Source organism: Diprion similis, chromosome 3 (genome assembly GCF_021155765.1).
Source record: "Diprion similis isolate iyDipSimi1 chromosome 3, iyDipSimi1.1, whole genome shotgun sequence".
Lineage (NCBI taxonomy): Eukaryota > Metazoa > Arthropoda > Insecta > Hymenoptera > Diprionidae > Diprion > Diprion similis.
In genome coordinates this window covers 3,782,536-3,800,160 of record NC_060107.1, presented here as the reverse complement: position 1 = coordinate 3,800,160, position 17,625 = coordinate 3,782,536, and the positions used below count along the sequence as shown (strand labels likewise).

At 43.3% G+C, this 17,625-nt stretch overlaps 1 protein-coding gene across 6 annotated transcripts in view; it reads left to right on the top strand.

Moving 5' to 3' along the window:
• The window catches only part of LOC124404359 (transcriptional regulator ERG homolog), a 42,536-nt gene extending 27,655 nt beyond the window's left edge, over positions 1-14,881 (top strand). For 3 of the 6 annotated variants that reach the window (XM_046878437.1, XM_046878438.1, XM_046878441.1), the window contains 4 exons: positions 3,762-3,821; positions 10,776-10,835; positions 12,302-12,578; positions 13,335-14,881. In XM_046878437.1, the coding sequence (XP_046734393.1) occupies positions 3,762-3,821; positions 10,776-10,835; positions 12,302-12,578; positions 13,335-13,668 (731 nt within the window). In that variant the 3' untranslated portion in view covers positions 13,669-14,881. The remainder of the gene's footprint in view (positions 1-3,761; positions 3,822-10,775; positions 10,836-12,301; positions 12,579-13,334) is intronic. The other 3 variants (XM_046878439.1, XM_046878442.1, XM_046878440.1) reach the window with 2 other exon arrangements.
• Positions 14,882-17,625: the final 2,744 nt, after the last annotated feature.

The window sequence follows — 17,625 nt, the reverse complement described above, 5'->3', positions numbered from 1 at the left end:
TTACCAAATCATCGTGATAACAACCAATGGCTGAAACCTAATTGTTTATCAGAGTTGAATGTTTAACCTTAATAATTATTCAACGTATAGTTTTAATGCAAAGTAGTATAAAATACCACACAAACCAGCACATGTCGTCAAATTTACGTTGCTACATCTTCGCAATTTGTAAAACAACAACAAAACAAAAAAAAAAACAACCTTAGAGGAGAGGAAAGGGGGTTAAAATCGATTTCAGTAAAAATGTAATGACTATAGCTGTTTTATTGTATTACATACCTATACATACATACATACAAAATTTTTACAATTATTTTGTTTCATTTCATATCTTGTTTAACATCTCATTCGTGTTTATAGTCTCGAGTTGTAAAAAAAAATGGCCTAATTTTTAGGGTGTACAGTGTTGATGTATATAGTTTCGTACGTATATTGGGGTACGTAGGTACACTTTTCGTATTACATAATTTTATGCAGCAAGCAACGTTCCCTTTACGACAAGCTGCATAGATTTTAACATATTATAACACGTAGAGCCTATCACGTGATTGTGATTCGTATCTAACTGAAATTCAGTGACTGATTATTTCTACAGATTGCGACCCAGATACAAAAGAAAAAAAATAAATAAATAATCCGTCCCTTTGATCATACCAGTGAAACAAATTACGTACACGTTTCTGCAGATCGAATAGCGATAAACGTATTCTCGTATAACTAATACCGGAAATTACTACGTTGATTCGTTGCGGTACGTACGATTTTAATACACACAAAAACTCCAGAAACCTAAAATTGAGGTAAAGTCAAGTAGAGAAAGAACGAGAAAAGTTATAAAAATATAAAAAAAATAGACATAATAATTCAACTTATATGGCGAAATAATTCTGCCACAATATTGTGAATAGAATATATATATACATATATACTATATTGCATAAATGGTGATCATTTGTACACATAACGCCTATTAGCACGCAGTGATCGATGCTCTGATTTTCGAATTAACCTTTTAAGGGGGTTAACGCGGATCACTGACTTTTCACACTGGACCAATTTATGACTTTTCCGGACGACGTAAGCAGCATAATGCATCATATGCAGCGGCGGCGTCGAGACCCCCGAAAAAGCTACCCCGACACACGACCCTCTGAATTCGGTCGTTAGCCGACGCTTCATTCGCTCCTAGATAAGTAGATACAGAATATGATATCTGGAAGGCCGTTTGACCTTGGCGTGCCCTCTGCAGAATCGGTCGTCTTCGTCGTCATGAATGCGAAATCAAAGCTGGATCATCTCGGCTGCAATAAAAAATTGGCGGAATCGTTTCTGTAAGGGGTGGGGGAGGGGAGGGAGAAAATATTACCACGTGGTTTTACTTTTCACAACCGAAATCAGACGAGGCACGAAATTTCTTTCCCCGATTTATTGTTCTCTCGTCATTCTGGGACTCGTGGTCAGACAATCATTTCCTTTTTGCGATTCTTGTACGTATAAGGGTTGATTTTTACCGCCGCACTGTCCCGAAATAGACCTTCGATTTTTACGACCCCATACACGAGCCGTAAAACCGGACTTTCGGCCTACGTGTCGAAATGAAATACGCAAACACCGTGCGAGAAGACCAAGCATCGATTTTTTGGCTTTCATTTTATGCATCTAGGAGGGAAATGAAATCATCAATTTTATTTTTCCGGTTAGTGTGTTGTGCGTATCTTACACCGACTGTGGAAATCGAATTTTCGAAATATAGCTGCACTCGACGAGCTCGAAGAAGTTCTGCAACCGTTGAACCAAAATATCGAGAGGTTTTTTCAAACAGCTGATGGATATTAAAAAAAAAAAACTCTTAACTCACAAAGAAGGTATCCAAGGACTATATTTCCTTGGCAATACTTGGGATTTCTTTTGCAATATGTTATAGTAGACAAAAAACTAAACGATGCGTATTTTTTTTTTTTCTTTTATCTGTCGTTAAACACTTTAAGAGGGTAAACCCACCCTCCAAATTACGGCATGTCAAGGAGCGATTTGGCAGTTTATTTCTTTGTTTTCATTGAGAAAATTACATTCGTCATTTCTCGTTATGAGAAAACTTTTCCACTTGGATTGGTTAAAAAATATCATGTTCTTGGCGGTGAAATTGCCAAATCGCTCCTTGACATGCCTTACTTTGGAGGGTCGTTTCACCCCCTTAAAGTGTTTAATGGCAAGTAAAAAAAAAAAAAATTACATATCGCTTAGTTTTTAGTCTACTATAACATAACACAAAAGAAATCAAATCGGAATGACGACTTGAGATACCTTCCTTATCAGAGTCCATTTCATATTACTAATTCTAACCCCATTAAGCGTATACTGCAAAAATCATAATTCCACATGATTTTCCCCCGCCATTAAAAATCTGACTGCAGCAAGTAGTTTCGTGATCGTGAAATAATCGGTCGATCATACCTCCATTACACATATCATAATCCCATAAGCCCGCGCGAACCCATCGAGAAAAAAGTCAAGTGGATCACTTGAAAAAATATTACAGCCGTAAGGATTATCCGGATTTTGGTATTCCCCGTAGAAGAGAAAGAGAGAGAGAGAAAGAGAAAAAAAAAGGGAAAGAAGAGGAAATTTCTTATGCCGTGGCGGTATTGTTATATAGTTCTCGAGTAACTGCACCCTCCCCCTCGTCGCAACACGTGAAATTCGAGGCTGTATTAATGGACCGAAAGAGGCAACTCGGAGGGGGGATGAATCGGACAGTGTTTGCTTCGAAGGTCACCCTGGACTTTAGCCGGGACTTCGGTAGCCGGGAAGAACTCGGCGTTGCCGTCCTCTGGCACCGCGTATGTACACACTAGGGTACGAGGGGACACCCCCGGCGCGCCAATATCTGCCAAATGAAAATATATCTGTTGGCAAACATGCCCCCCGGGCTGACGAGCTCGAACCTTGGGAAAATTCATAGACAGAAATTCCCGAGTCGTTGGGACTCGTTCCTCTTTCACCCACGCGTCGACTTATACCATGAAACAGCGATAACAAAGATCTTCCAGCACTTCGGAGACTTCGTGAAGTCTTGACCAAGCCTGCAGTCGACATTGGTTGAAGAGAAACAGAAAGGCACTTTTGAAGCCAATCGTGAGTACCTACGCAAAGTCTGCTCGATCGGTAACTCAAAGTGAACTATTAGGTACAGGTGGTCTGTGAAATGACTTGTTGTTGTAGTCAAGTAATGGTCAAGAGTGGCTATAATATTGGGGTAACTACGATTTTGTTCACCCTTATTTCCAGTGCGCTATTGGAACTTGGGAGTACTGGACCATATTCTTTTTTTTTTTATAAATTTCTTTTGATCTCAGCGTTTTCGAGGACGTTTTAGGTCGTAAGATTGATGCTACTTTGACTTCAGACTTGTCAACCGTCACGATTCGATCTCAAGTGACTAGTCACCACAGTTGAGAAGCTTGGATCGAGCTTTCCGAATAGCAAATGCATTCGGAAGATGCGAAAAGCGAGATTCAGACGTTTTTTAAGCAACCTTTTGACATAATCCAATGGATGTATGAATTCGCCTAAGAACTGAAATATTATCGTGAGGTTCAATTTTTCACAATTTACTGATCAGTCGAAAAATCCACTCTAATATTGACAACGTAAGAATTTTATTTTGGCCTATTTTCAGACAGTTGATTTGTATACAGAGAATCTTACATTCTAGTACATTGTTTCTATTAATAATTCCATTTATTTTTACGATGTTTCAGATGCCAGCAGTTCGTACAAAGGCGGCTGGAGTCACGCCGCTTCACCAGCCCCTGGCCAGGGTGAGTTTATTTATCAACACGATTATGGAATGCATTTTCGTCCCTTTTGGGACTTTTCCTTTCCACTTCTGGTATTGTATAACCCAATCGTTTATACTGGATTAAAATTATTAGAATAAAAATGTCAAAATCATGAGTTCTGAATTCGATTCACGTTCTCGTCTGAGTTAAAATTGATACATATCTTAAAATTAGAAGGACTCCGAAAAGCATGCAGCGGAATTTTGAGGTCGAATATGAACGGTCTGGGAATTAGTTCGCGAATCGAGTTTGGGCGTCGCGACGTCGGGTGGGGGCGATAGGAGTCTCCGGGGTTTCACCGAGTCGAGTAGGGCGTGGGCGTCGCGACGCTTTGTGGCGCGTTCAACCGCGACCTCTTTGTCGCGGAGTGCCTGAGGCATGCAAACGGGTGTGGAGAGAGACGCCTCGGCGAGCGAGGAGCGCCGGAGGCTGCAAAGCTGTGCCCTGTTGAAGGCACAACTCGCAATCACGGTGGAGAGATCAGAGCTGCAAGCCGCGGGGCAGTTTGTTATAAACAGCTTCCACCAACCCCCGTTGCTCCTCCTCTCCCTTTGCCTCTGCAGCATTTGCCGCATGCATTGGAGGAGCGAGAAAGGGCGAAATGACGCCAAAGGACGTACCTCATCCCGTGTCCTGGTCCTGCGTTGTTGTCTCGCTGACTGCGTTTACACTTTACAGAGCACACCGTTGTGGCACCCCCATCTCGCGGTCACTGAGCTTATGAAATTAGACCCGTCGCGGTTGCCCGGGGCGTTGCCACCCCAGTTTTACACCCTGGTGACGGGTTCGACGGTTGGTTCTATCCAGAAAAACAATCGACTGTCAAAGACAAACACCGAGGACCTTTTTGAACGTAAAGCTTCCAAGAGGATTTTCAACTGTGAAATTATGTTTGCTAGGGCTAAGAAGCAACTCGGGTCTTCATCCTTCTGATCAAACTACTAGACTGCACACTGTTTTTGGATACAAAGACACTTTTGGGAATATAAGAACTTGATGAAATAATTTTGACGGGTTGACAGTTCTGATCCGAAGAAGATATTCTACTTTCGAGGTAGTCACTTGATTGGAAACTAGAAAATTCAGCCACAAACCGACGACAGTAATAGGATCACAAACATCCCGAACATCAGCAGGATTCCAAAGAGACTTTTTCATTGTTCTCAGTTACTGAAAAGCATCGTATAATTGAAGTTCAAAGTGATCTTCTCCATCATTGCCTCCGTGAAGTTGTTGAACTACAATAACGGAACAGGCAACAGTTAACCTGGGTTAATCCGCTGAAGTTTTGGTTTACCCCTGACATAATAACTCTGTAGAAATCTATTACCAAAAGTCAAGTTGCACCTGCGAGGTGCAACGATGAAGTTTGCGGTGTTTAAACACCGGAGGTAAATATGCACCCCGAATAGTGTGGACATCCGTACGCAGGGAGCAGGTATCCGGGTGTACAAAAGCAGGGTGTGCAAAGCGTTGAACAGTACTACAGGTAAGAGGGCGCCTAAGGTCAGGAAGTTGGTTGAAGCAAGCTCGCCCCGAGTTAGTGGTGTACAATAAAAAATGGGTAAGAGTGGCCGCGGAGCAGTCAGGGGTCATTCGTGGGGTCAGAGGAATCGAGGAGGGTAGAAGGAGGTTGGACTACTAGCGTGACTTCTCGACCCAAGTCGAGGCCCCAGAGACCAAGCAGAGTCGGTTCACCGTTGTACAATAATTATACGCCCCACGTCGACGCGTGCCTCGCTGACGGCTTACGCGCCTCATCGCGTATCGCGTGACTATCTTACCAACTCCTGGGTAACGATCGGCCCCTCCGGAGTACCGTCGACACGGAGGAAAACAGCCTTGGCTAATCACGCTTTTCGACTTCTTGGGAGGTGAACACTTTGTCTCCGCTACCACCGCTCTATGCCTTGTATGTTGCATGGCAGACCATTCCTTTGCTTGGAATCATCATACATCACACCATCCCGCAACGAGCTCTGCACTCGACCCTCATTAGTTGACGTTCTGATGTTCCATTGCACGTGGAAACTAATGTGGTTACGAGTTTGGTGAATCGAGAGTTGGGCACAGTGTTCCAGTTCGAAATGCTTTTGTGAAAACTTCTTTTACATGCATACCATGAGAGAACAGAGTTTTATTCTTCTGCCGTTCTTTACTCGCTGATGTAGCGACTTTGATCGACGCGCGTGAAGCTCTTGACGAGGAGGCTGGATACCTTTTTGAGAGAAAACAGATTCCTCTGCTCTTTTATGGAAGCATTGGAAAAAGAAGTTGAAACGACAAACGTTATATACGTGTATATATATGTGAGACAATTTCCAGAAGAACCCCTCTGTTCAGCCAATCGAACGAACCAACCGGGAAAGTAGGTATATATGTACACGAATGTTTCGGCTTGATTCGTTCTCAAATCCTATACACAGTCCGAAAGATTCGTCGACGCTGTTACATGCCTCTCTGAAAGTGACACGAGTGGCGGATATGGCTGAGCTTTTTACACGCACTTAAGCAGCAACGGATCGCCTCATTCTCATGATCAATCAGACGTGCAAATGGAAACCATACCGAGTCGTGTTTCACAGTTTGAAACATAATTCCAGGCTCAGGAGGACAAGTTCCGTCGACAAGTAGGTATGTACATCTATTTGCGGGATGTTTCACACGAAGCAATTCCTTTGCGCAAAAACTGAAGACCCCAACTACAGATGAGGGATGAATGTAGCTATCAGAGTCCTTCGAACCGGAGTTGGCTGATCCTTCCAGGAGGAAGGAAATCGTCGGAGAACAACACCGTGGAGTGTAACTCGGGCAGGGGGATGACGATCAAGTCGAAACACAACCGACGATGCGTGAACGTGTCACGCATTGGCACGTGGCCATGTGTGTACTGGTGAAGACATAATACAGTCTCTCCCCCATATGCTCACGCATTCGAGCCATTCGAATTGGGGGATGGCGACGCGTTTCCTTCGCCGTTATACGTCACGCGCGTACCGCTAGCTCTACGCACCGTTTCCCACTGACTTGTTGCCCGATCCGTATCCCCCGACTCCCTCAGGATCGCGTCGGAGCCCGGCAGTTCGGAGCCCGCACTTCCTGCCCGGGGGATGGGAATGGGAATGGGGATGGGGATTGCGGACCCTGATCGAAGGGTGCAACGTCGCGTGCGTTTCGTCCACCCCGCCTCTATCTCCTCGTCGCGTGCGTTAAGTCTAGTTACTCACTTAGCTCTGTACTTATTGCTTATATATGTACCATGCTTCTACTGCACCGTCGTGATTTGCACCCTGTAACCAGGGGTCGCTTATGGGTCCTGGTCATACAGTGTCTGCTCAGGATTCTGAGGCCTAAGGTCGTCGGCGTTTTTTTTTTAACCCCATGCATTGAAAGTTCAGTATTGAGCTGAGAACTCCTTTCACTCACACATGCAGTGCCAATTTTCTACAATCACAGTTTGTCCATGGTAATAATGATTGTAAGATAGAAATGTGAAGATCCTGCGTAGATTTTATTTCAGTTTAGTAGAAAATCTAGTGTTCTTGCAAATCCTCATAAGGTTCTGGAAAAGTTTCACCATTTTATTAGTTAAAGATTACTGGATGTCTGGTTCTGTTACTGTAACCGTAACAGATTCACGCACTCAATTCTTCAACTATTTTATTTTTAAACGCTTCACGGCTCGCCTGGACCGCAGCAGCAACAACCTGTTTCAGTCTACAAGAGCAATTATACCAGCTCCTGCTTTTCTCTGCCTAGTAGTAATTTTCGTTTTTCATCGCAGCTGCACGGCTAACGTTTTCACAGTATTTTTCAACGTTATAAGTACCTACTTATTATACACTAGAGCGTCATGATTTGTACAGTGGATGGTTAGCGGGGATTGTAAAAGCCGGAGGGTCCGCCGGTCTGGAGGTCGAAGTTCATATAACTCGGTCGTCCTCCTCCTCCTCCCCCCAGCGGTTAATGTGAAATTCTCGCTTTTTAATTATTCGCGTTTTTATTATTCATTCTGCTCGTGACCCTCACCGGCCTCTTTCGCGCTTCGATATATGTATTTTCATCTGGATTCTCATTCATATTTTTTCTTTTCTCATTTTCGTGCGGAGGATTTGTTACGGGTTTTTCCTGTTTCTCTTCATACACACGTCTGGATATCACGAGTCTTGAATTTTTCACGTTCATTTCATCCTCCTCGTGGCTTACGTCGTACGTTGTATACCGTCGTACCTCATACATACACGCTGGCTAGCCACCTCACTCACGGTCTTCGTGACTAGTTCAAAGCCCCTTTGACTCACGGAACAAAGATTTCAACTCGTCACAATAGCAATCGTAAAGCGGAATTGCGGCTCGCGTTCTAAAGGGGTTCCCCCGAAGTGGATCGCCCCCGCAAGCCCGCAACCTTCCATTCCCCCAAAGTTTCGCTTCGCCTCTGACGCGATCTCAACATTGAACCATGTAATAACTAACTTTTAATAGCTCTGTTTTTTGCCCAGTTTCAATCGAGACGTGATCAGTATATTCAGTCCCAACTAAATGTAGAATTTTAGAAACCGCCTCTTTTGCTCATTGCTTCGTTCCCGAACGTCCATCACTTTCCAAATTTTGAAAAAAGCTATTCCACCTGCGGATCCATTCATGGTATTAACCACAATGAATATACAATGAACGAAGGGCAAGGGTGGATGCTTTAAGGGTGGTTTCAGGGCAGGTCCAGCCTTTCGAAAAAGCACAGTGGCATGCTCGTCCGAATCGCGAAGGTGAGCGAAGATGGTGATACAATTCTCCAGTGTGAGAGTGAGCCAAACGAGCTAGTTATCCCGACAAGAGAGGGAGCTTGGAACATTGTGCTGTTGGAAGCGTCGTCTCGAAAGTCGAAGGGGCGGCATTCGCGCGGAAGGACAAGGTCCTTTGATCCTGCGGCGGTAGGAGGCGAAGGACGAATTTTGGAGGGAAGATAGGAGCAGGGTGCAGATCCGTCCGGGTCCCAGACGCGTAACCGGATTACTCCGCCCCGCGTAATTGCTCGTGAATGCAGGACGAGGATCCGAACGACAATGGGAATGTCACGGCAGCTCGGGGTGTCCAGGAGTCGGTGGTGCCCTTGGACTGGGGTTCGAGGAAGCCCCGCGGCTGCCCTGATTGCGGCGGACCCCCTAGGCGCCGCTCGACCTCGAGGAAGACGGCGTTTCGTCCGTCCCCCGAATTCCCAATCACGCCCGAAATCAAATTGTTTAACATAGCGGACACCAACTGCTACTTAACCGTGACATCTGCCCGTTTCAATCCCCTCGAATAGAAACAGCGCGATTGTTTTTATCTCGGCGTGTTATTTTCGATTCAAATTACTCCTGCTGCAGCACAGAGAGAAAATAACGTTAGGCTATAGGTATAGTCCTGATAATTACCGCCCACGTCTACCTATACAAAAACAATTTTGCCTTGTATATTCTTGTTACAATATTCGTCCGGAGTTTCTGTTTGTCCTCCAATTCCAGCCTGCAGTACGGATCGTCAGGAAACTTCCTCGACGTTGAGACCAAGGTCTGATCATTCGGCCGTAGCGCAATCATCCGTAATTAAATTTAGCTCGTTTTCTCGTACGCGGTGGGCAGCGGCTTATGCCAGAGTTTATTTCGTCCGACTCCGATGACTCGGCTTGACTGAAGAGGTGCTCTCAGTTCCTTCGGATTCCCTAACAAAGAGAGAGATAGAGAGAAAGAGAGGCGGGTCGGTTTGATAAGGCAGTTGTAACTGTAGAGACTCGAGAGCAATCGGACTCCTGGTAGTATATACGTGACGTCGGAGGGTAGGAGAGAAAGAGAAAGCGAGATAGAACCGAGGAGAAAAGCACTCAGCCGGTGTTTGCCTACACGGAAATCCTCTCCGGCAAATTCTGCCGCTCGAGTGGGTCATCTCTTCATCTTGGTCTTTACCGTTTACCTTAAACCCTCCGAGTTCTCTGATCATTCCCAGTTGCTCAGGTGCTTGACACCATGAAAAATATCGTCGTTCCATGAAATTTAAGTGAGCCAGGTTTCGATTGGTATTGAACACTGTTTCGGTGACAACGCTTCGAAATCGGAAGTATCAAGACGATACCTGATTAAGTTTCAGAGTCTTGCAAAGACAATTGGCCATATTGTGTGGTTAGGAATTTTGGCTTCCGTTACCAGTAATATTCCGCGTCAAAGTTGTTCGCATAACATGATCACTGGGATATCAGTCTCTCCGCGTATCGCCGGAAGGTACAGTTTAAACTAAACCTCGACCAAGGGTGTTGACCAAAGTTATCTCGACTGTTTCGCTCTGTCGCTTCGCCATACATACCTACTCTGGAAATCATGCAGGGAGGTATGAGGCAACGGGCTCAGCTGCTGTCGACGGATACTTACAATCGATTGCACCCAAACAAAATACCTTCTTCCAACCCAATACCGCCATTCCTGCTCCAGAATTCACCTCGAAAATCCTATGTCTCTAATCTCTTCGAAGAGTATGCGACACGCTACCAGTGCCAGAATAATTCCCCTTTTGCAGATTGATCGCACTCGTTTTGTACGCGGAAATTCATTTCGCCGATTCATTCCTCTCGTACATAATATACGACTTGCGTTGGAAAACTGTATACATTCGTACAAGCCACATTAAATTCGAGCACACAGGCATTTATGAAATTCATAGTTTGCATGAGCTTGCCGTGCATGTAATTGCCGCTTATTCACCTGTAATTTTCGCTGCTCCGCGTAATTTTTTCACCTTTCATTCGCGATTCATTCAGAGCGTAAAAAATTGACCGTGGTCCGTTAATGTTTCGATTCGGCATGTATTATTCGCGATGGCGGATGACGATAAGAGCCCAAATTGCCGAAAGAAGTCTAAAACAGCCTTGTCAATGTTCTCAACGCAAGTTTTTTTCTCTCCTTTCAGGATACGGCAGTAGTCTTTCAAAGTCTACGCTCGACACGCATTCGCACCTCAGACAACCCGGTGAGTACACTCAAGTAGTAAGCCTGCAGCATACACAGATTCGCATATTTCACCCAACATGCAGGGTTAGCATCAAGGGGGTGGGTAATAGCCACAAATCACAGCGGTGAAAGCAAAGTGAGGTAATAAAATTCCGTTACACAAAGATGGGCTCCTCCCGCGGAAAACGCCTTCGAATACGAAGCTCACTCGCACACGAATCCTTCGCTCTTACACACGCGCAAGGGCGGGTATTGGAATCGATATATTTCACGGCTATTGCTTGTGTAAATGTGCAGCAGTCGGGCGGTAGTCGCAACTCCGAGCTCCCCGGTGCTCGAGACGATCATCCTGCAGGCCTTGTCCCTCCTCGTATCCACCAGATAAATGGGAATGCCGCCCCTCGATCCCCGCCACCACCCCCCGTCCATTATTAACTTGTAAGTGAATTACCGTTCGATCAAAAGGCGATCAAAAGGCGATCACTGCTCGCATTCACGGGGACCGTCGACCCGGCTAGTCGACCCTCGGCCTAGTCCGTCCTTGTATCACGGACTGCAGTTTACAACAGTCTATAAAAACTTGCAAGAGTTAATGGTTAGACAGAATGGACAAACTGGTTGTGCATAGGGACTAATTCCTCGTCTTACAGTCCATGTCGATTTCATGATTTTTTCCCTAGATTTGGTTACTTTTTAGGGTTTTTGGTGGGGAGATTTTACCGTCTAGCGGTTGGCGAGAAATCTGGTGATTTTTGGATGACTATAGTACTTTGGTGCGTAAATATTGTGCATGAATCGCACTAAAAATTGGTCTCTCTTGCTCATGCTTGACTTGGAATTATCATTTTCACTTTCTCTTTTTGGGGAGCACGCGAGTTACCCTCCAACGTGGTACAAGATATAACCCAAAGATGTTTTCCTCGTCGTCTTTCCAATTGAAATTATTACGAGCCAAATGAAGTCCATTCTATTGTAGGGCTGCTATTATATCCTTTGTGTAGACTGTAGGGTGCTCGTCGAGCTCGTCGAGCCACTGCACCGTGCACTGATGACGCATTGTAAAGCTTTTAAGGGCGATAGCCACCAACGGTGGCTCTGCGGAACTCTCTAGCTCCGAGGGGATTTCGCTCCGGTTTCGCGAGCCACGGAAATGTAAGAAATATGTCGCCGTTACGCCGAGAGAAACGTTGAATCCTAATTCGACTGAAATTTCCTAGATTCGCGACTATACGTTGATCGCTAGGGATATTTTGAAATAAACGAACTGCTTCTCACTTTCAACCCAACTTATAACCGGGTCGCAGTTTCTTCATTTTTTGCGTTTCCAGGAGTTTTTCTCAAGGTTGAATCCCATTTCGACTGAAATCCCCTAGAATCGCTGCTATATCTTGATCGCTAGGGATTTTTTTAAACAAACGAACTCTTTCTCACTTCCAACCCAGACTTAAAATGGGGTTGCATTTTCTTTATTTTTCGCGTTTCCAGGAGTATTTCTCACGGTCGACATATTTTGGTATGTTCCAGATCCGTACCAAATGTTCGGAGCGACCAGCAGTCGTCTGGCCAGTTCAGGCTCGGGGCAAATTCAGCTGTGGCAATTTTTACTGGAGCTATTATCCGACTCGAGTAACGCTGCCTGCATCACGTGGGAGGGTACCAACGGTGAATTCAAACTGACAGATCCGGACGAGGTTGCCAGGCGGTGGGGCGAACGGAAGTCGAAGCCGAACATGAACTACGACAAGCTTTCGAGAGCTCTCAGGTGAGTGACGATCAACCGATGGATCCCAAAATAGCGGATCAGACACATCGTCGTTGAAAATTTTTATATTCCATATCTTTACTCGACCTAATTTTCAGGCGTTGTTCCTTCAGAATTATTAGTTACTTCAATAATCGATAAATGCAAGGATCGATTAAGTTTACAAGAAATTGCATCGGTCGAATCAAAGAATGCAGTGAATGTTTTAATTATCTCAGACGATCGCGTGAGGCTCCCTCGGTCGAAAAAAGTAGGTTTGATTGTTCCGAGTTGTGAAATAGTATATTTTGTAACAAGGAGGCAAACTCGGTCTTTGCGGGTCGAGCGTAAGTTTGCAATATGAGTCGTAGGTGAGCTGAGGACGAATATTGCATATACGCTAGGCGAAGATGCCGTCGCCTCCTGCTTGCACACGATTATTCATATGAAAAGAGTACGATACGCGTTTTTTCACAAAGCATAAAATTGAGGTTAGGGTCGTGTAATGTCAGATTTGTTTGCGACAGCGCATGCGCAGGGTACAAAAAAGACCACTTTTTACTCCTAGGACTTAAAAGTGGTATTTTCAGTACTCCGCGCATGCGCATTCACAGTCTCACTCTACCGTGATAGAAACGGTTACTTTGTGTACGGGAAAAACGCGTAAAATATGCTGACGTATATCCTCGAAGCGATTCGTCGAGTTATCGTCACAATATAGATCCATCTACAAAATCAAATTAACTTACGAAAACCGCTGTCGTTGAATGATTTCAGGTACTACTACGACAAGAACATAATGACGAAAGTTCACGGCAAGAGGTACGCCTACAAATTCGACTTCCAAGGTTTGGCGGCGGCGACACAACCGGCGGCCGCAGATCCCGCGGCGTACAAGTACCAGAGCGAGCTCTTCATGTCTGGCTATGGCCACGCGAAATTGAACCTGATGCCGCCGCCGGCAGCCTCGGTCTCCGTCTCGGTCCCCGGGGGCCTCTTCCAGTCGGCCTCGAGCTACTGGTCGAGCCCCGGGGCGAACCTCTACGCCGGCCACCACACGGCGAGCGGCCACGTACCTCCGCACCTTGGTACTTACCCCCATTACACATGACCCACCGCCGAGCACTGGGGCGCTCTTGGAGCCCCGCGCTGATTGTGAGTCGAGCCCTTGATGGCGCCGCGCCACGTGCCGCAGTGTCCTACCCTGTGCTGTGCCATACCGTGCCATTGCCGTGATAACTCATAACCGCCAGTCGAACCTGCACCCTTTCCACCCTTTCCACCCTTGGACCCATCCCCTCCCCATCCTCGTTTGTTCGTGCAGAAAATTCCCCCACCCCTCCGACAACCACCGAAAAAGATCCTCGAGCCGGATCTTGTGCTGTGTAATTGTTATACGTATAGTATTACATATAGTATTATATATAGCTATATGTATAACGTGCAGACCAAATCTCTGCGATCGTATGTGCACGCTGTATGATAACACAGAGACTTCGGCTTCTACACGCGATTCACTCGCGATTGTAAGGACGATTTAAAGACTCGTTATATTTTACTGCGCTGTACTACTCTGTACGCGTGTAATGCGTTACCAGTGAGAAATTACCGACGCAACGTCTTGTAAATACACAACAAAATCTCTGCAGCGCCGGGATCCGACGGACGTCGTCGACCGTCGCCCCGCGGGCATCGCTAGTCTTAAGTTATTATAAATATATTGTGTGTATTATAAAGTCTCTTTATTTATTTCCGTTGATCGTTTGTATACCTGCAAGGGTGAACCGTCGTTCGGTGTTCTCAAATCCGAGGGCTGGTCGGCTAATCGCGTAAACGCCTGTACCGTGCACTCTAATTCCGCGGTTCAAAATTTTCAAAGCCAAAATGTATAATTGAAAAATTACACAGAATCACCTTGTCGTTTTAACGAAAATTCCTAACGAATCAATTCTCTGCTCCATATAATGTTTCACCTTTTACACGATACTTCTGTATTATTGATGTTCAAAAAATCGTGTACATTTTTTTTTTATGCAGTCCCGCGCGTAATTTCAACAGGGTCAGAAGCATGAAGCTTGGACCTGCAAGAACCAATAGGTATTATAAAAACACTACGAAAAATATCGAGCGACGTGTTCACTTCTGAATGATAAGGGAGAAGAAAAAAGGAGAACAAAGAATAGAAGGAAAATGATTAAAACATACCTCTGTCAACAGAAAACAAAAAAAAAGAAACCAAAAAAAAAAATCGTAAATTCTAAGTCGTATATTGTACCATATTACTACCATAAGTATAAAGTGCGTAAGCATTAACGTCATAATTAGATACTAAAAACAAAAACAAAATCAATATATATTATATATGTATGAGTCATTTCACGTCAAATCGCGCACTTTTGAAGCAAAATTTACATCAACGGTTCAAAATTTCACAAAATTTTGTGAATGTATTATTTTTGCCCCTAGACAATTTTTCTGAATTTTTTTAAATTTTGGTGTCAGTATTTTCGATCCGGTGTAACTCCGAAAATATTTACATTAAACTTGGAAAAAAATTAAGGGGGATTCCTCTCGAGTCAAAGGCGAAAAGTTTTATAAAATTTGAATCCTCGATCTTTTCGAGAGTGTGTGGTTTGAGGTCAAATGACTCAAATATAAATATTTTAACGCGCTCAGGGAATTTCTCGGGCTGGATTTTTTAGACGCACATTCTGGATGTATTAATTGAAAAATTTATACTCGTACTGCGGAAATATTCGACTTCCGATCCGGGGAATTCCTGTGCGACACCAATGTAGATAGGGTGTTTTCATGTGTAGTGTATTTAAATATAAATTATATACAATAATAATAATTATTATTATTATTACTATAACTAAGCGCGTAGCGATCCTAGTCGAGTGCGTGAGAGTTTGCGCTGCAAGAACGGTGAAAATAATTAATAAAGACAAGTAAAAGGTGTGCGTGAGTTAGTTATATACATATAAATATGTGTATATATATGTGTGTGTGTGTGTGTGTGTATATATGGACGATATACATACGCGTGAGAGTCAGCGAAATAACATTATACTTATTATTACTATTATTATTGTATTATTGATATGAGTATTATTTTTATTATTTACCATGTGTTAATTACTATTATTACTATTAAAGTGTATAGTATACCTACATTAACGATTAAGAATCAAACCGCAATAATTATTTTACGGAGAGCGTGAAATTACGAGGAGAAAAGTGTCTACTATAATGCAATTGTATAATATACATGTTCGTTTCGTTCTTGTTATTGTTTGTTTTTCTCGACACTCCTGTTATTAAGCTTATTTGTTTCTTTTTTCTTTCTTCCTTTACTTTTTTTCTGCGCCGGATGTCTCAGTTTTAAGCGTAGGATACGATACGTTAGGTAGATACGCAGCCCTCCCGAATGACGAAGTAATCAACGATCGAATGAATTTTAAAATGCTTATTATTTATTTATACTTTTAATATTTTCGTCAACAAATGCAGGAATGTCCAACGTCAGATCTTTCGACGACGACGACGACGACGACGACGATGATGGTGATGATCATGATAAGTGTAACTTGTGAAACGAATACGTGTAGGTCGGGTGGGCTTGCCGTTGTTGTTCTTGTTGTCGTGCGCTTGTATTAAAGCCGCCATGTTCTAATTAAATGAGCCGATGGGGTTGTATCAGTCGTCGGCAAAATCAATGCAACCTATATCTCTTCTATCGCGTACCTCTTCTAATTTTGTGCTGTATAAAATTCTGCGCTTTGGTACGTAGGTAAACCTAGTAAGGAACGTAGAATTCGACTATTTTCCACCATTTTAACGTAGGTTTAGTCGTTCAAAGTTTTTATTCTATGTTCTGTGTTCCAGTTTCCGGTGCGTCGTTAATAGCCATCCACTCCGCACATTACGCACAGCGATGTCTTAGGAGAAATCAACATTTTTCGGTTAGAAAAATTGGTTACAAAAAACCATCATCATCTGCTCACGCGATCTGTATTTCTTTTTCCCAGAAATTTTTCTCAAACAAAATTATTGCAACAGTTTCAGTTTTGTGAAATTTTTACACGTGTATCATTGTTTGTCGTGTACTTGGAAAAAAAAGAAATTTCTGGACTAACAGTTGTGAACTATAAGGTTGTAGGACTGAATTTGAACTTCTTTGAAAGAAATATTCTTTAACACTACAAAATGACTGGTCTTCGAAAAATTGTAATAATAGAAAATGTTTATACTAATATGATGTGAAAATTTTTTGATATTGAGTAATTTTCGAAGACCAGTCATTTTTACTTGTTTGGTGAAAATAGCTTCGTCTTAAGCAAGCAAACTATTAATTCGATCGTTATTTTGATTTCAAGAGAAAATCCAAGTTATCAATACTTTTGACGATCATATAATCGTCTCACAATTGCTCTCTCCTTTCTACATAGATTTCCAAAAAATCATTTCATACAATTAATCAAAAATTCATTTACCAACATCCGATTAACATACTTTAAATTAACTTTTCAGCCGCGTCAAGTTTGTTCCATAAATTTTCTGCTTCAACTTGGTGTATTGAAGAGCTAGTGCAAAAAGTGGAAAAATCTGGATTCACTCTGCGTGCATTCTCCCGTGAAAAACAATGATAAGGTATCACGCCATGAACTGCAGCATCTATACCTATATGTACACATACATACACGGTTAGAAAAAAAACGACCCAGCAAATCCACAAAAATTTCTGGGTTGATTTAACCGTTCAACAATATATTAACAAGTGAAAAAAGTTACAAAGTCCAAATTAAACGTTGATATGACAATTTAAATGTTAAAATTGCACTAATTCGTATCAAATTTACTAACAGAAATTTAAAAAATAATTCACATCAAACATAAAGTGGACCTGTAAGTGGAACATCATGCTTTTTTGAATTTTTATAACCGTCTATATTGTATTGAAGAGTCATCATCAGGGCTTCTGCCTACCTGGCCATAGACTATCATGGATACCCGCAGCGCATATTTATGCATAGCTGGTATTATACACAACGTGGCCGCGACCCTC